The sequence below is a fragment of the Perissodus microlepis genome, chromosome 8 (assembly GCF_051167445.1).
Source record: "Perissodus microlepis isolate ML-2025 ecotype Zambia chromosome 8, ASM5116744v1, whole genome shotgun sequence".
Taxonomy (NCBI): Eukaryota; Metazoa; Chordata; class Actinopteri; order Cichliformes; family Cichlidae; genus Perissodus; species Perissodus microlepis.
The window spans coordinates 3,115,292-3,134,912 of record NC_140468.1 but is presented as its reverse complement, the minus strand read 5'-3'; the positions used below and the strand labels follow the sequence as shown (position 1 = coordinate 3,134,912).

General features: G+C 41.9%; 1 protein-coding gene across 3 annotated transcripts in view; it reads left to right on the top strand.

Annotated features, from left to right (window-relative positions):
- Positions 1-19,621, top strand: part of aatkb (apoptosis-associated tyrosine kinase b) — a 72,068-nt gene that overhangs the window by 32,029 nt on the left and 20,418 nt on the right. For 2 of the 3 annotated variants that reach the window (XM_084936993.1, XM_084936994.1), the window contains exons 2-3: positions 7,395-7,528; positions 15,118-15,259. In XM_084936993.1, coding sequence (XP_084793119.1) covers positions 7,395-7,528; positions 15,118-15,259 — 276 coding nt within the window. Of the gene's footprint in view, positions 1-7,394; positions 7,529-12,034; positions 12,263-15,117; positions 15,260-19,621 lie in introns of those variants that run through there. The other variant, XM_084936995.1, reaches the window with a different exon arrangement.

Sequence of the window (19,621 nt, the reverse complement as noted above, 5' to 3'; positions counted from 1 at the left end):
TTTGCGTGTGACCTTTCATTTCTTTTCATTGAAGGCTCTGTGACCTCAAGTGATTTTCAGATATTTTGTCCTTTGGAAAGCCTGATGATTACTGATTAAAATGTCAAAAAGACCATCCTGCCCGGCTTTCTGGAATGAATATCTTTATTCCTCATCTCTTTTCACTCTCCCTCTATCAGCCTTAATTGGGATCACAGTGCTAAATCTTTGCTCTGGCCTTTTTCCAGCCCTTCAGGTGATCTCACCTTTCTCTCTGCTGAGCTTTAGATAATTTAGCTTTGTCGTGGACAGTAACAGGCCCGATGATGGGTGAAGGGTGTCAGCATTCCCCAGGATATACTTCCTGCTGATCGCTCTCAGATGGATGTGAGCGGCCAGCTCAGGCTGAGAGCCAGTGCAGAGCTGCAACTATTCTGGCTTTAGCTCAGGCAGTGAATAGTGTCCCTGTCAGCGACTGCATAAAGTCGGTTATCAAAGAGGGAGTAGGCTTAAAAGGAGTGACACACTGAGAGCTAAATTAGGTCTAGAAAAAAATGCCTGTAATGTAATAATACAAGTGAAATTGTGTTTGATGAAGAGCTTTTGTTTCATGCTCTTAATACCTGCAGAGTTAATGACATAATGGGTCACCCCATCCAGGCTGATAGCCATGGTATTATGTTGACGAGGCTCGGAGATGAAACTTGACACAGAGGCTGTCCGCTCCGATCGAAATGACTGATCTACCCCTGCTTCACTTTAGTGCATCTGACAAGGTGAGTCACACCAGCATGGTGACTCAGAGCTGATGGAGCTGAGTTGCTTGTTGGTTGTGGTGTATGGAAAATACCAGCTTTGCTGTGTGTCAGTAAGAATGAAACCCCCAGGCTGCATCCAAAGTGATGTCACCCACTGGTTTCTGTTTTGAAACCTGAAATCTTGTGTTTGGGCTCCTGCCATGTGGATTCATTTATTTATATGTTGAAGACAGTTCGAATAGGAGGCATCATTTGAGAGAATTAATCGTGGTTTACTATGACAGAGAAATTAATTAATGTATCTGGTGATTAAACTCCAGTGATGCAAGGTGGCAGAATCAAATCCAAGTGGTGATAGGACTTAGGAATTGACCCCTCCGGACGCCTCTGGAGTCTAGATGCTGGAGCTGGTAAAGATGAAGATGGACCTCTAACGCAGCAATGAGGGAGGGGGTGGATTGCATGAAGGAGAGTCTTAAAGGAAAAATGATCAAAGAGCTCTAAGAGTTAAAGCGCACAGAATGGAGCCTGCGGAGGCAAGCAAGAAGATGATTAGACTAGAGTAATGATGTCAGTATTGAGTTTGACAGAGTGGGAAAGTGGAAGTGATGTAAAGAACAGACTAGCAGCCAAACAGCCAGGAAAGCAGGCAGATGAGTGATTACAGACCTTACTTATTGAACTTACACATAAGCTTCATGTGGAGTGCAGTTATTAGCTAAATCACTCAAAATCCATTTCTTTTGTGTGTTGATTTCATGAAAAACGTAAACGGTCTCTGTTTTCGGTTTACTTTGCACTTCAAGCTTCACTGTTGCTCACTGGTTGGTTAGCAAATATTTGCGGGTAAATTTGTGTTTTCCAGCCAAAGTACTGCTGCTGATCACTGCTAGTGATCAAAGAAATCACGAGGAAGTTTTTGTTGCAACATTTTTTTGAAACTGATTTCACCTACTGACAGCCAGCAACCTCTCATCAACCAGGGGAATACGTGTTTTTCCCTACATGGTAGCTAACTGGTGTCCTGATGTCAAATTTTTAGTCATAGAATTTTGCTTAAATGCTCTAAAAAGCACAGACAGGTGGAGTCCAACAGACACCTGGCACCTACAGCAGCAACACACCTGTCAATCAAGCTAGCGATAGTTAACAATAGTTATGAAGGATGGAAACCAAAACTATCCTCAGGTCCTTTTTTTTTGCAATGACATTGGAAGTTTTATTTATAAAGCATATTTCATTACACATAAACTCAATGTGCTTAACATAAAACTGCATCATGCACATGGAGTTGGTGAGAACTTTTGGACCCTTGAAGGGCTTTTAGTACAAGAGGTCATTTCACCGAGCGCTTTCACTTTCAGCAATACAACCCTCATCTTGTACTTGGCCGCTGTGGCGTTCCTCAAAGAAATAGTTTGACATTTTAGGAAAAACCTTTGCTCATTTCCCTGCAAGGCTTTGGATGGAAAGGTTGATATGACTCTAAATGTAAATATGGCCTACCAGCCATGAAATTATTCTATCATCATATCTCGGTTAGATTATTCTGATGAAAAAAACAAATGTTAAAAGGACAAATTATGCTTGGTGGACACGTTTTTGGTTGGTGCTTTGTCATCACCATGATGTTGCCAGGCAACCTGTGGTGGCTAAGCTAAGCTAATCACCTGCTGGCTCTGACTTCATTTTTAGCTTGCAGAAATTACATTAGTTCAATATTCATTTTCAAATCTCAGAAGAATGGCTAATTTATCTCTTTCTCGAAATGTGAAGTCTCTGCTTCAGTGCAACTTTTTGAACTATTGCTAGCATTTGATATTGCAGCAATGCAGAGCTCAGAGGGTTTTGTGGTGCTGGGGTTTTCTGGAAATCAGTCGGTGTCATGGATATAATGCGGGAAACTCATTAAGCCGGAAAAATATCCAGAGTGGGTTTTCACTCAGCTCCATCTCTGTGAAGGCAGAACAAACACGTGAGGCTGTCAGATAGACTCAGTTTTTTAACACTCTGCAGTTTCTGCCTCTGTCTGCTCTCCGTTAGACTTCGAGCTGCTGCTCCTCAGCTCATTTCTGTGTGGAGTACTGAGATGAGTTTCTCTCGTGGGAGAAGCTGCAGAGTACACAGCTCTTTTCGTCTTTCTCAGATTCTTTCTGCCCTCACATCGTCTCCTCATGCTCGCACTCGTTTCATCATTTAGTCATCAAGATGTGCTTCAGCGTCCTGCCAAGGGAGGCTAAAAATGGCTACCACCTCTGACTAGCTGAGAGCTATATGGTGCTCAGGCTGCAGGCAGTACTAGTAAAGTGAGAGAGAAAAATGCAACATCCACTAAAATGTGAGTGCACCTTCTTACTTGTTCACTCTATGTTGGAGTGTGCTTAGTGAAGTTCCCTGGGGGGCCTATCCAAGTAAACTAACTGACCTTAAGTACTAAACTTTTGTCCCTTTGGTTCTTGTCTCATTACAGTTAGCAAGAGAATGAATCTTCTCTATGTCATTAGAATTAGTGGTCAATAGCATTGATTTTACACAGCTGGTGAAGAAGAGACAAAAACAAGGCATTTCTTTTATATTCTGGACCGTTACAAAGACAGACTCAAGCATTACCTGTCACATAACATTTACAGATCTGAACAGCATCGCATGACTGCACCAATATATTATCACTAGCCTTTCTCTCTTTTTCCTCCTGCACTCTCTTCAGATATAGCAGCTTTTACTGCTGTCTAAGATTTTTTCAGAGTCTACCTTCATTTTTCCACTGGAAAAAGCTCAGACATAAGATGGTAACACTTTCTTCCATATTTCTACACAATCCCACTATGGTACACTTTAATTTGCATTTTTTAAAATAATGCTACATAAATTTGCTATATGTAGGTATATGTGCTATATGTAGGTATATGTGCTATATGTAGGTATATGCTATACTCTGGGAATACATGGGTTGCATCAATTACCTTCCCAAACACTCAAGACAATGTTTGACATTCAACCAGCCACACGAGAAGCAGCTCTCTGCTCCGCATTGCTTAAAATAGTGTCAGATGAATTTTTTAAGGAGGTCACTTCCAGCTGCACAGAGCAGATGAGGGCCGCAGGAAGTATAACACAAGAACAGCTTTAGAGAATACAAATACTTCACTTTCCAAATGTCCAAGGGATGATTTGAATCACCCACTACCCTAAAAATTAATTACCTATGCAAACCTATGATGCTAGCTAGCTTGAGGTGCTTTACCTTGTCCAGGTGAGTTGCTCACCTCTGTTTTTGGTGATGCCCGCTCTGTTCTGTGCTGTGAACAGAGCCAAACGTCCAAATATAAATCGGTGGATCTTTAACAACTGTACAAGTTTAGGTGTCCATTTTCTACAACTGTTTAATGCACATGTGACACTCTTGTGAATACTTGGAGCAGTTGGATGGTGTTGACTTTGTAATGAAGACAGCTTATGTGTGCTTTTTTGGCAAAAATGAAGCAATAATATAGGATAGCACGAATACAAAATTGCACCAGCTAACAATGCTTTGTACGTGTAGAAAGAAATGCATAATAGTTTTACATGGGCTCGTAATGAAAATGCACCAGCGGGGTTTAAATGCTCTGTATTCATTTTTCTGGCAAATAGGCTGTTTGTAGTCCTCAGATATTAATATACATGGTGTGTGAATTTGTCAGCAAGAGAGTTTTAAATAAACCACAACAGACTTGGGCTGTGCGTCTGTGCTCTGTAATTATCCCCCTGACAATAAAGGTAACTGAATGTAAATCTTCTTGTGTAGTATCGCTAAGCGCTAAATGGATATTGACTAATTTTAGAAAGCTGACTTTTTCACCTCTTCCTCCCACTCGATGGCATCATGCTTCACTGTTAAGGGACCACTGTTTTATTTTTCCAGTTTTATTAAAAAAAATCTGTAAAATTCAAATTCAGAGGCTGACTTCCAAAATCCCCTGAGCTGGCCAGCTAATCCTGTATTTAACTGTTAAATTTGCATGTTCTCTTCCTTCTTTCTGCCAGCCAGCCTCCCAAACAACAGTGCTCCCTCTCTGTCCAATTATACTAAGAGCCCAATACTCACTGAGAGCCAGTTGCACCAGCTTTCAGAGGATCAGCACAAACTGGCAGCAGAAATGACTCTGTGTGCTCTGTTTATTATGTATATATGTGTGTGTATGGAGCTGGGTGTTGGCAGGAACTGGTGTGAGAGATTTACAGCTAAAGGCAATCCTGCCTGGCCGTCCTTCCAATCTGTTTCCCTGGTAACGGTTGCATTTCGGAAGCTGTCGGAAAACGAGGGGGGAAAAATGCTCTACTGCCCAAACTGGGCAAACTGGGAACAAGATTTTATTTATGAGATTGGACAGGATGCACGAAGCCCACATGGAGGATAATTCAAGCCACCGAAGCTTTGCTTTGAGACAGAGACTGAAGAAAATACCTCACGAGAGAGCAGCACTGGGTTTCTGAGCCAGCATTGGAGTGTGTAAATATTATAAATCAGCTTCATTAATATTGTAACATGATAACATTTGGATCTTGCTTTTAATTATACCACCGGGTTGGTTGTCGAGATTTCTAAGACTGAAAAACTGTGAATTTAGGAGAGCGAAGGTGCTAATCATCTCCCTCAATTCCAAAGTGCCTCGCAGGGTGCCGTCAGTGTGGTGAACTGCTTTTTCAGTCCTTTTTAATTTCTGCTTTGTTGTGCATGCTATGATATTGTGTGTGAAAAGCATTTATTGTAAGACTGATTGTAGTGTGAACGTGTGTTCACTTTACCAAAGTGAACACATGTATAAAAGCTCCCTGAAACCCATGCTATGATTACCAAACAGGAAAGAAGCTGATGTGGTAGTTAGCATTTTTTACAGGTGTTGTGAGAGAAGAAAAGGAACTACATAAAACTATAACATAAGACTATAAAGCAAACTTTAGCTTCCAAGTTGGAAAGATAAAAATTGAAGACTCTGCAAAATTTCCCACATAGTTGTCCAGTGTTTGACTTAATGTGGGCCTGCAGAGGATTTGTATGCCTGGTAGGCCTGTCCCACATCCTGAGACAGTGTCCCACATTTTCATTTGCTCAATTTTGCTAATATTCAAAAGTCAGCGGTGCAGGACAGACATCATCTTCTGGCTTTTATCCAGAAAAATATATATTTTTTTAAAAATCTTTATGACTCGCAGAAAGCAAGGAAATCTCTCATCATGGATGAAGTGCAGGCTCCACTTCTGCTGCACCTACACCAACACTAACAGGGAACGTTTAGAGGGTCCACAAAGTTACGCAGGTTTCAATGAATGTGATGGAAACCACAAAAACATATATCTGTCCTCGACATGCTAAATAATAGGAGTGTGATAATTAAGTGTAACATACAAGACTTTGAGATTAGCTTAGCCAATTAGCAGCGTGTCCCAAATTGTCTCAGACAAACACACTCTTTGATTAATTTTGTTGGTGTTTTCTGTCTTTTTTATTGTTACTGCTGCTGCATTTCTAAAACACAGATGACACACAAACACAGAGAAAAGTAACAATGCTCATTCTGCAAAAGAGGACCTTGATTAAAATACATGTTTATGACAAGCTGGTAAAGGTAGGCCCGAATTTACTGTACCAATACAGTTTTATTGTTATATAAAATATTACATACATATTACATGCTGATTAGAATCTACAGAATAATTAGTATATTACATAAACAAATAAATGTATAGGAGAGTAAAAATGAAAATATCTGACTGTGAAATGCAAGTACAGTGTTTGAGTACATGTACTTCCTTTGTATAATGAATTTTTGAAGGGCTTGATCTCATTATTTGCTCATTATTTGAGTTACTTTCAGGGCAGCCTGCAGGAGTGTGATGACCTGGGTCTATGACAGGCACTATTTGTTATGAACAGACTGTGTTTCTGTATGTGGAGAGCTGATTAGGAGGGAATCCATGAAGCTCTGCGTGACGTTAGAACTTGTGAATTGTATGACCATGTTTCCAGTTGTTCATGTTGATGTCCCAAAGACATCCATTTTTTTTGGCAATGATCAGGTTGTATTTCCATAATAACTCCATTTAGTCTTAGCAGCAGACTTTGAATAGGACAGAATAGAAAACCATCATAAAAATGCACATCAGGCAGAGGTTGTTGCAGTATGAGCTTGTTTCTAGGGCACTGCAGTAAAGCAAAATAATAACGCTTCAACTCATCCCCCTGAATCTTATTATACAAAAACATCCTTTTTATTTGGTTACAACAAATTAAAGTTAGCCAGTGTCATTTCTTTTTTCAAATTACCATCAAATGTCTGTATTGTATATAAAAAATTTAATAAAAAAGCAAATTCCACAACCTTTCATTTCGGCGTTGTACTGTGCAGAGGTGTAATGTGGTTCTGGGTAACTGCTAGAAGACTATAATGTTTCTGAGAATTTAATTTCCATCAAAAACACGACTTTAGGCAATGAATCAAGCATTTGACTTGTTGTAAATGAAAATATGAGATATCATAAGAAAGAAATGCAATGAAAAGGCCTTAATGTCATTGCATGCTTTAGTGCCTTAATAAGATGCTTTAATGTACAATTTGATCACATGAATCTCATCCCACTGCTAACACTCTCGTTCTGTCACTCTGTGTCCTGCAGATGGCGCTCCACTGAGTGAACTGTCCTGGTCATCATCCCTGGCTGTGGTGGCCATCTCGTTCTCGGGTCTCTTCACCTTCGTCTTCCTCATGCTGGCCTGCCTCTGCTGCAAGAAGGGCAAGATTGGCTTCAAGGTGCGCCTCTCCATCTGCTTCCATGTGAAATATGATTACATCTGAGGCATAGAGTCAAATCACACATTTGCGCATAAATTAAAGCACGAGTTTATGGACTCTTGCATAGAGATGTGCATGCTTGCTTTCCCTGCCCATAAGTGTTACTGCAAATGGCCTAAAAGCAGAACGTTCCTCACAGTTTGTTATTAGATGACCATTATCGGCACATACTGTCTTCACCCACTTATACTCATGTTGAAGTGGAAAGAAGGAATAAATAGCACACAGAGGTGGTATTGTCCGTATCTGTGGAGTGGTCGGAGGCCTGCAGCTTTTCAGAACCGTCTTGTGGCTGATGTAGACCCCGTTTCTGAGCAAAACGCTGAAATGGGTCATGGCACCCGAGAAAATAGGACAAGGAACAAGGAAGATGGTGTGTACAAAAATACTTGAATATGTGCCCTTGTCTGCAGTTATTCTGTTTTATTGTGAGCTGAGTATCCTTTTGCAGCTGTGCTGTAAACAAGTATATGGTTGTTTACAATCAGGGTTTGAATGAAAATCTGCAGCATGTGCACTCACAGGTCGTAGCAGGTGCCTTCATCTCTGTATTTTTCCTCTGGACAGTCTCACCAGCAAGAAAATAACAAGAAACAGAGGAAGGTTGTTATTTAACTGAAAACTGTAAGATAGACTTAAACATTTAATAGAAAATTAAATAGAAAATAACAAAATCCACAATGGAAACTGTTTGAAACTAAGTTAAACTCTCGGATCTGCCCACTGTCTCCTCCCAGCTGGACATGCCTTAAAACATCTCACCTAACAGCCAACCAGCAGTGCTCTGCCACGACTCATCAGGGAGTTCACTTCCTATTTGAAATGGGGGTGGGGGAGAGGGGATAGTCTACTTGGTCAGCAGCAATGCTTAGTGGTTGGTTCATGCCACATTAAAATCCATGTAATCAGGGTCCAAAGTTAGCCAGCAGAGTACTTGCATTCGTCGTCATTCTCACCACCTCTTATGTGTAGTCCGTGAGTTTTGACCGAGGCAAGGCTGAAATGGATTGGACATGTGTCGTGGAGGGATAGTGGATAGATTAGACAAAGGATGCTGAAGATGAAGCTACCAGGCAGGAGGAAAAGAGAACACAGAGGAGGTTTTTACAGTAGATGCAGATGAAGGAGGACGTGCAGAGGGTTGGTGCAACACAGAAGGATGCTGGGATGGGGTCAGGTGGAGGCAGATGATGATTCTTGATCATGACTGTTTTGCTAAGTTCTACACATGATCATTTAAAACAATGAACATCAACTCAGAAATACATGTATGAGTAATGCAAATTGTTTCACTTTCTATGACTGCAACTAGTGGCAGAGAACAGCTGTTCTCCCAGAAGTGGAGCAGGCAAGACCCTCCACCTCTTTTGATTGTAAGGGGATTCCACAGGTCACCTGGTGAGAGGCAACCTGTCAACAAACAGTCAACTCGGCCTGAGTGCAGTCGCTCTCAGACAGAGTGACATGATTTGCAAATAATGTCATCCAGTTTATAAACACATAGATTGCCAAACATGGAGCGATCAATCTGAGGCAGTCTTTGCCAACAAGGGCAACTTGTCTGCAATACATCTCTTTGCAACAGAAGACTCGGCTCAACTAGTTGGCAACTGGTTTTATACTGGTTCCTATATGAAAGCAAGGTTGCCAAGAAAGTATGTAATGTTTTAGTTAACTTGCTGTCCTACAGCACCTGCATCACCTACCTGGAGTCCAGTCGGGGTTCTGGCTGGACTCTGAATGTAAGCAGTTAATTTAAATTCCTGTTTGATAGAAGTCAGATTTACAATAAATGGAAACAGATTTGCAATTTTTACCAAGCGCATTAAACAGACTGGACCCTGTTTTCTCTACTGTGACTGTAGCATTACACTGACATCACCATGATTAGTGAAGACATGGCCTCTTCTCATTGGCTAAAAATGACTTGGTAATCATTTCCTTTCACCTAATATGTCTGTGAAGGTTCTCAGTCATCCAGGTCATCGTAGTCAAAGGAGCTTGCAAAGAAAAGCGTCTGGACTTCTTTAAGTTTACTTGAAGACGTTTCACCTCTCATCCGAGAAGCTTCTTCAGTTCTAAGGTCAAATGGTGGAGAGTCCCAGATATAAACCTAGTGGGAGTATCCCCCCACAGAGGGACAAAAGGACCCCCTGATGATCTTCTAATCGCCTGAGCCAAGGTGTGAAACTGGGTGTGGGTCCCAATCAGCCAGAGTTTCGGGTGTGTTCATTGTGAAACCTGGCCCCACCTTATCATGTGAATTCCTGAGGTCAGATGGCCCAGGATGTGAGTGGGCGTTAAGGCGTCTGGGGAGGGATCTCAAAACTGGATTATAGATGGCAGAGAGTTGGTGTCGTAAACCCCCGCCTCTGTTCAAAGATGGTCGCTCACAGTGGACATAGATGGCTTCTTTCACTCCTCTTTCAAACCATCTGTCCTCTCTGTCCAAAATGTGAACATTGGCATCCTCGAAAGAGGATTGGCATCCTCTTTCGAGGATCATCCTTTGACTTTCACCTAATAGCATGTTCACAGTCCAGGTTTAGCATGTTAGCATTAACTAACACTTGTGCAAAAAATTCCAAAATATCCTATTTGCACCTTTTTCAAAATGTGGGTGCAAAAATTTTTTATATGTATATTTTTTTCACATTTCAAGAAAACAAATATTTTTAAAAAAGAATTAATTTCTTTGCTTTGTTAATACGACATTCTCTTTGGTCTCCCACAGCAAGCCTCTACTGTGCTCCATATTAATGATTAATTCTTTACTTTATTAATTTATGTTGCATCATTATGTGAGGAATTAACATAATTCAAGGCGCTTTAGAGGAAATTGCAGAATCATTTATGCTACTGTGAAGCTGTTGAATGAGTGTGATTAGGCCTGCCAGATAACCTTTCCTCACAGAGGCAGGGACATGTAAGATTGTTTTAATAATGAGACATGTTCGCCTTTAGGTACATCTCCATCCTCTCTCTCTTCTCATCTCCTTTTTTTCACCACTTCCTCTCACTCTGGATCAGGAATGTCTGATTGCAGCGATGTTTCTAGTCATATTGCATAACATCCTGTTCTTTCTTCAGCACTAAATGCATGATGGGTTGTCAGGCTGTATGTTACAAAAACTGATTCCTAGTGAATATATATGATGTGCCTCATGTCTGGTTTTTGTCTTTGGCTGGTTGGACCACCCACTTCAAAAACCTGTCAAGAGGAGTGGGAAGAGAGGGAAGTGAGAGGGCGCAAGGGCGTGAGGAAGGGCATACCCATGAGCCTGCAGTGCATCCGGCCTCGGGGCCCCATCTGGAATTAGACACAGCTTCTCCCAGAGAAGGAAGGGGGATTTTTAGAGATAGGAAAAAACACTTCGTGGAGGGGGGGGAGAGCGAAAAGATCTCTGTGTTTTACAGACAGTAGCGGGGAGGTGAGAGTCGAATTTAGGAGATTTGGTCTGCTTCAACTGTTTGTTATCATCTCATCTAATTAAAAAAGGACACATGTTACCCAGTACATAGATAATTTGATTCCTGTCAATAGAGCTGTATCAGACAAGTATGAAGCAAAATCTAAACTGAGCCACAAGAAGAAGCAATAATAATGTAATAATAATAACAGTAAACCTGCTTTATATTTGCTGTATACCAGTCTATTAAAACAGCAGCAATGTTTGACTCAAACAGTTTTCATAGTGAAAGTCTCTCAGTTATACAGCTTAAGGTCACTCGACCATGAATAGTTCCTCTGCTTTTCTATTCTTAATGTACAGCTTCAATACCTCAGCGCCCTTTAATCCCTCGATCTGCTTCACATCCACAGCCAACGTCATCAAACCAATTAATCTAACAAGCGTTTTTGTTTAGACTGTCGGAGGAAGCCCACAGGCAAGTTTCACACATACAGTCGGCACATGGAACATGATCCATAGCAAGGGAATTTTTAGAAAACCTAAATAAGTTATAGAGCTAGTCAACTCTAAGTGTAGACTAAGGTCGGTGAGGTCAAAGGTTAAAAGGCAGAGAGAAAAGCAGTGAAAGAAATGTCCTTACAAGCGTTGTGTTAATAAAAAATACATCTGGATGTTTTTTTTCTTGGTTTTGTGGAGAAGGGGACTGCCCCGCAGATGTTCTCTGGCTTTTAGTAGAGAAAGGAAGAGAGCGAGTGATGTCACACATATAGTATGTGAATACCCCCCATCCCCCCACCTCTACTCCCTCACCCTTCATCCCTCCTCCTCCTCCCACTTGTATTTTTTTCTCTCACACATTTTTCTGGGGGCTCAGTTTCTCCCCTCTCCCCTCATGAGATAACCATAAGTTCAGTCCCACTTGTGAACTGGGAGATACTGCTCCTCCCTCTTCCTCTGTGTCCCCCCCCCCCCCCCCCTTCTGGTTCTCCCTCCATCCCCAGTAATCCCAGGGACACTCAGTGGTCAAGCTGCAAACCTTTGTCTTCCTTCTTCTCTGTGGAGCAACAGTGAAACTCTCAGTGCAGCGTAATGAAGCCTTTTGCTGCAGCCGCTCTTCCTGCCACTGCCATCATCCTGCTGCCCTCAACCAATGGGAGCCGTGAAGTGGGGCGGGGGGGCACTCAGTGTGTATGTAAGGGGAAAAAAAGAGGTTGAGATGCTGTAACCCAAATTTGAGGGCATTTGGGATGTCATCTTCACCTGCAGATTTTGGGGAGAGGTAAGCTTGCAGATGATGTTGTAGAGAATTTATTTATTGTTACTAAGAAGGAAACTTTAAAGTAAATGTTGGAAACAGACATTTTGCAAAGGAAATCCAAAGATGTTGAGAGGTTTTCTTTATCTTAACAACAAATGCATTTGTTGTTAAGATTTTTCCCCTTTTATTAGTTTTGAGATGATCAATTTTTTCACGAGTCAAGCAAAGATGACATTTCTATAAAGCATGATGGAAATCGTGTGCTGCTTTTATCTGTTTTATACGATTGCAGAACCTTTAGGTTTTGGACTCATTACAGGACATTTGTGCACAATAATGAAAAGTACACATTTTTTTGCAGCCATAGATTAAACACTTTGACTGCAGAACTCACAGAATGGGATGCTTATGGTGTTGTGTAAATGCTGTTGTATGTGTGTGCGCAAGTCTGCAGTGACAGTGTGTGTGCCAGTGTGGAAAGTGTGGAGAGTGAAACCACATGTTGAATAGGAGGGCGAGCAGGGCCGTGTGAAGATTTGGATCTGAAGAGGGGGGGGTGCAGCGTGCACTAATGTGTGTGTGTGTGTGTGTGTGTGTGTGTGTGTGCGCACCCACTTTCTTGGGGGACAGACAGGATGAGGCGTGAGATGGAGGTGTTTATGTGTGCATGTGTTTGTGTGGGTGTTTCAGAGGGCCGCAGAAGGTCAGTTTTTTCCAGCGATGGGACACCGCTGCTTTCCAGCTCCCATCTGAGAGATTTTATTCTGACATCCGGTGTGTGTGTGTGTGTGTGTGTGTGTGTGAGACCACCTCCCTCCCCTCCTCGTTCATTGCTTCATCGATGTGTGACTACATTCAGCAGAGGCTTTCACCAGCTCCTAAATGCATTTTTTTGAATTGAATGTTTAGAAACAAGACCCGTGACCTTTTTTTATGCAACATTCAAAAGAATATCAACAGCCAAAGTGAGCTAATATTTAAAAAATGTGAATCTGCTCCAGAATTTAATGGCTTTTTCCTTTGACGATGCCACGCCTCTCCACCAAGTTTCACGAAATTCAGCTTTGCAGCTGTTGTGCAAAATTGTTCAGCCCTGGCAGAGAAAGAAGCCCTTTTTTTTCTATCTTTGGTTGAATGCTGAATCTTGCATCTTTAGTTTGTAGTACAGCATTTATTCTTCACATTTCTCAATAGTGGTTTAGAGTGCAAGTTGATTTTTAGTATAGTTAGTATTATAGATTCTTCACTATGTTCATTCATACAACATTTTTACAAATGTGGGCACAGTTTTCCTTTGTTTTTTCTTTGTTAACAATTTAAAACAAATTACCTTACTCATCTCTTGTTTTCAGCTTCTTTCAAGTTCAATTTGATGTTTAACCATGTTAAAGGATCTGTCTTGCCAGGGATGTGGGTGTGACACCAACCTCCCTAATCCACTCACAGATGCATTGATCACTCTGCCTGCTGCTGTTTAGGGCCTGTGAAGCAGAGGGATTGGCTAAATTGGTAGTAAATCACGTTAAAAGACCCCCTTTGTGCCTTAGTGTTTAATAAATATGTTCACTGTCAATTTTGCATGAAAATTTAATTTAAAGAAAACCATTTTTTTTGTGGAGTGAAAGTAAGACAGCGAAGCTCTCGTCTCCAGTCTGTCCTCTACATGTTTCCAAAACGCGTAAGTCATCAAGCTTATCTCAGAAGAGGATTGAGATACATATAATCTTAGAGCTAATAATCTCTGGACATTCCAGACTGGCTTTGTTTACACTGTGACTCTCCAACAGTTTTACAAACAGCTCACAGAAACGCAGAACCGAGCCAGGACAGCTTGTTTCAGTTTATCTCAGCTCTGCTTCAGTGGTTGTGCCAAAATATCATCAACTTTCTACATAACCATACATCAGTGCCACAATAATCAGGGTTAGTGCAAACAAAAACAACAAAAATCTCTGTTTTCTGTTGTTGAGGGTCAGTGATGATAACTGAGGATCGCCCTGGCCCCTCCCCTCCCACAGGCCTACAGCAGCCTGATTGAACTGTATGATGCAATCCAGCATGGAAGAGTTTGTAGTGTAAAGCTACAAAGTTAAAGGTCAGGTGCGAAAGTCTTGAGCTTTATATTTTTCTTTATATTTTATTATAAAGGAGCTTGTTAGTCAACATTTGGTATGAGCACCTTTATTTTTCAGCCTGAACTCTCTTAGACAAGCTTTCTTGGAAGAAAGGTTTTAACAGGAAGAAACCACCAAGACCGACATTCTTCCTGAAATGGTTAGGCACAAGGAATGGGCTGATAATGACTGAAAAATAAAAGTTTAAATCATGAATCATTAGTGAGGTGATGCTGTTCCATTTCTTGACAGCAGCTGTGTTTGTTCAGATTAAGGTTCAGTCTGCTGCGACGACTACAACGGTAATGTTTCTTGTTGCACTCATAGGCTGTAATAAGCCATGAGCTATATTTTGACAACACATGGTCTGATGGGTACAGGTGTGAGGTAGTTTCAGTAGGTTCCCATATTATAAAAATGGTAGTTAATTGAACTCAGGTTGAATAATGAAGTTGAGAAAACACTGACATCACTGTAATATAAATGCACAGGGCCAAAAGCTGCAGTGTTTTCATTGGTATGCTTTGATTTAACATGCATTAACACACAGCAAGTTTCCATCATGAATATTTTCCTCAAATTACAAAACGGGGGAAGTCTCTGGAGAATTTTCACTTCTAATGTGCGAGTTGCATTTTAAGGAGCTGACTCTCAAATTAAATGCTGTTTAAGTTTGAAGTTACATAATTATTGAAATTTTACTCCACACTGTTTTACAGCTTGACCTTTGACCTTTTGTGCATGTTTGCCGGCGTGTTGCAGGAATTCAAGAATGTGGACGGGGAGGAGTACCATGCAGACATGTCCACCTTGGCCTCGCCGGCCTCCCAGGGTAGTCCTGACGTCTACATCCTGCCGCTCACTGAGGTGTCCCTGCCAGTCGCCAAGCAACCAGCTCGATCAGGTGAGTTCAGTTCAGTTTAGCTGAGCCAGGGCTGGAGCCAATCAGCTGGACCAAAATTTCCCTGCAATTCACCTAATGCAAGGGTATCAAACATAAGACCCGGGGGCCAGAATCAGCCTGGCAAAGACTCCATTCGACTGGATGGAAAATTGGAAAATATTTCAGACTGTTTGGTCAAAGTGGGCTGTATATGACCTAGGATGTAAAAACAGACTGCCATCTTTGAACGACAGCATGTTTAATGCTCGATAACGGGAGGTAAATTAAGCTAAATAGTTAAAATAACTTCTCTGGATTAAAAAAAGAACAATTTTTATCTTTATTTTACTTTTAGGAAATCTAGCGTTGATTGCATTTCTGAACTGAAATAAAACATGTTAATGTTTGTTTGCATGCTGATTACTCAGCTGTGTTTTTTCTTTACAACATACTCGTTTCCAAGCAATAACTCCAACAAACATTAAGAAGCACAGTTCAGAACAGAAGCCTCTGTTTGTGCATCAGGAGCAGCTGGCTGTTGTGGTTGAAGGTGACTGCAATCAGGACGCTGCTACAACTAATTTCTCTGCTGCTGCTTACTTCATGCCTCAAATCAAAAGGGTGGATGTGGCTTGTGGTGCCATGGCATTACTAATACAAAGAGGAACTTCTTTTCCTACAAATCCCTCTGTGCAGATCAAAGCTCCAGCAACACTTGCAGTTTTAAGAACAGTTTTGTTACTTGACCTTTTGGATTTTTTACTTTTAAATTTTGTTTCCACGGGGTGTAACGAGGACTTCCCAATCCACGAGTTTTTAAAGTTAACACTGTATGTTAACTTCCTTTATTTTCTATATTTGAATCCAGTTTACAGTTGTCACATTTTATCTGTGGTATGTATTTCAGAGTGAACTACCTGTACAAATAAAGGCTATTTTTTTTAGCAAAATTAAAATTAAGCAGTTTATCGTCACTGTGTTTTAAAAATGCCCACAGAGTTGAGCAGATATGATTTGCTATTTAAAATTTTTCCTATAAAGACTTTATTTTCTACTCACACGTGTTCTATTTAAAGTGCTGACTGAATCAAAACAAGTTTGATCAGGTAATAAAACCGGTCATTAACCATGCTCTTCTCCCTGCACATTAGAAGTAGTGCTCATTTCTATTCTCAAGCCCCCCTCTCACTTTCAACCCGTCTCATGATATTGAATAAAATATATGGAATATTGCTGGGAAAAAAGAATTTGTTTACCCATGAATGTTATATTTTGGGCTCCATATGACCCCATTTATTCTGGGCTCTTTTTTTTATACCACCAGCTATAAAAAACAAAATATATATATATAAAAAACACAAAAAAGGTCCCAGTGGAGTGGAGTTCTTCAGCTTTTAGAAATTCCTTTCAGTTCTTCCAGTAAACAAACAGTAACATCATATTTTCCAAGGAAGCACGAGTACTCCAAACACAGACACGGGCAGGAACTTTGAATTAAACTGGAGCATTTTCAAAGAGGCTGAAGAGTGAAGTCAGTGCAGAAGGGCTTTACTTGGACACTCTCTCTAGTGGCCAGTAAGGAGGCAGTTGGAGAATAGGTGTGACTGTGTAGAAGTCAATAAGAAAACAACCCAGCTAAACACCTTCCTGATGAGTTCATGGTTTCAGTTCTTAGATTTACACCATTTTAAGTTATGGTCCCCATTACTGTCAAAAAGGACAATAAAGCAGGCCATGATTTAGGGCGGGCCTACTATTAGTTCAGTCAGATGCACAATGATGACGGCCAAAAAGGCTTCAAAATGGGAGCCAGCAAACCAGCGAGTGACAGCAGGGAGACAGTCTAACTATCATGTATACTCCCTATGGTTAAAAAAACATACAGGGATCTGTAAAGGTGTAAAAAAAAAAATCCTTTTTCAGGATTTTCTTCACTGGCTCTGCACTGGACAAAAAGGAGGTCAACAGGGAGGTCAAGATAAATAAAAACCATAAAAACTGCTAAACTGGAGTATAAAAACACAGTTGAAAAAGAATTCACCACAGGGGACCTCCACTCAGCCTGGCAGGGCCTCAAAACCATGGCCTCTGTGAATACTGTGGTCACCACCCCCAGAACCATCCAGGTGGAGGGCAGCGACCCCTCCTCCCTCCCTGACGACCTCAACGCTTTCTACACCAGGTTTGAGATGGACAACATGTCCCAGCTTGAGGAGTCCAGATCCTCACTCAAACCTGGCAGCTCTTCACTCACCTTCAGGACTGAGGACGTGGTGAGAGCCCTCAGGAGGACCAGGGAGAGGAGCTCACCCGGCCCTGACAACATCAGCAGTCGAGTTCTGAGGCCCTTTGCAGGGCAATTAGGAAGTGTGTTCCGGACTCTATTTCAACACTCAGTTGACAGTCACACCGTCCCCCAGCTGTGGAAACACTCCACAGTCATCCCCATCCCCAAAAGAAACAACCCAAAGTCTCTGAATGATCTTCGTCCTGTGGCCCTCACCTCCCTGGTGATGAAGGCCATGGAGAAGATCATAAAACAGCACATCGTAAGAGCAACTGACCCCCTGATAGACCCACTCCAGTTTGCTTACCGTGCATGCAGAGGTGTCGATGACGCAAAAATCTTCATCTTGGACTCCATCCACAAACATCTGGAGCTCCCTGACTGCTCCGCCAGACTTCTGTTTGCTGATTTCTCATCAGCGTTCAACACTCTGCAGCCTCATATCCCAGCCTCTAAACTTTCCACCCGATTTCACCTGATGATCAGCTAATCCTGTGGATATTGGACCAACAGGACTCAGAAAGTTCGGGTCAACAACTCTCTCTCCGGTCTCTGTTCCACCTCCACTGGCTCCCCCCAGGGCTGTGTGCTCTCCCCCTGCTCTTCATCCTCTACATCGATGACTGCAGATCCACACAGCCCGACTGTCACCTGGTGAAATATGCTGACGACACAATTCTCCTGTCACTGCTGTCAGGACCCTCACAACACCACGGGTTCACTCTGCAGGAGTTTGTAGAGTGGTGTGACAGCTCCAAACTTGAATTGAACGTGAGCAAAACCAAAGAGATGGTGGTGAATTCTCCAGTAGGCAGAGGGATCTGGCTGCTTCAGTCACCACCACCATCCACGGGAAACCAGTGGAGGTAGTTGAGGAGCACAAATACCTGGGAACCATCTTTGACAACCTCCTGAAATTCTCTGCCAACACAGAGAGATTCTCAGGAGGTGCCACCAACGGCTATACCTCCTTAGGAAACTCAACTCCTTTGGAGTCAGCACAGCCATCATGATGACTTTTTACTACGCCTTCCTGGAGAGCATCATGACCTTCTCCATCAGCTGCTGGTTCCACTCCCTCAGCCTTCATACAGGAACAGACTGCAGCACACTGCATCAATGTGCTCTAAAATCATTGGCCTACCTGTCAGAACTGTGGCACAGGTTTTCAGCCAACAGGCCCTTAGACAGGCAGCCAAAATCATCAACGACCCCTCTCACATTCTTCACCCTGCATTTCAATGGCTCCCCTCTGGGCGACTCCTCCGATGCATTTCCTGCAGGACTGAGAGGAGGAGAGCCACCTTTGTCCCCAAAGCCACTCTGCTTTTTAACTCCAGCCGATAAGAACATTTCCCACACCCATAAACTACTCTACACTCTTCTTATACTACCGACACTTTATTCACTTTTAGTCACTTACAGTTATTTATTCACCTTTCAGTCACTTTAATTTAATCTTCAGCGTTATGCTGCTCTGTTGTTTGTTAATTGCCCCTTGGGGATAAATAAAGTCTTCTGATTCTGATTCTGAAAAAGGTGAAGAAGTTAAACAGGATCCTCCCATTTTCCTTTGCTGTTTTCTCACAGAGTAAATCTCAGAAATCCACTGATCAACTTTAAAGTGATTTGTGCTTTTTCTCTGCTGTTGGAAGCAATGATGTGAAATGAACCAGGGTTTAAAGAATATCCAATCCTAATTTCACTTGTGACAATTTTTAATCATTGGTTAGTCATTTATGTGTCCAGTCATTTACAAACTGATGCAAACCTTTCGGGAGTTTAGTAAAAGTACCAGTACTTGACACATTCAAGTGCATATCAAGGGTGTGAGAGTAACATAAGATGGAGGAGACTAGTGTGTCTGGCATTCGTCAACGTTTGTCCCTGGAGTGAACACCACCCTTACGCTGGCCTCGGTCAGCTGGATCTCCACCTATCCCACAATCCCTCACTGCAGGTCCCTACAGAATGAACTCTGTGCTCTTTAGCTTTCACTCTCTCCCACAAACATCTGCCTGTTGCATAATAATGTCCAGGCGGCCAGCCTACACTGCTGTTTGTTGGTATGTGAGGCATGCAAGAGCACAAAACCC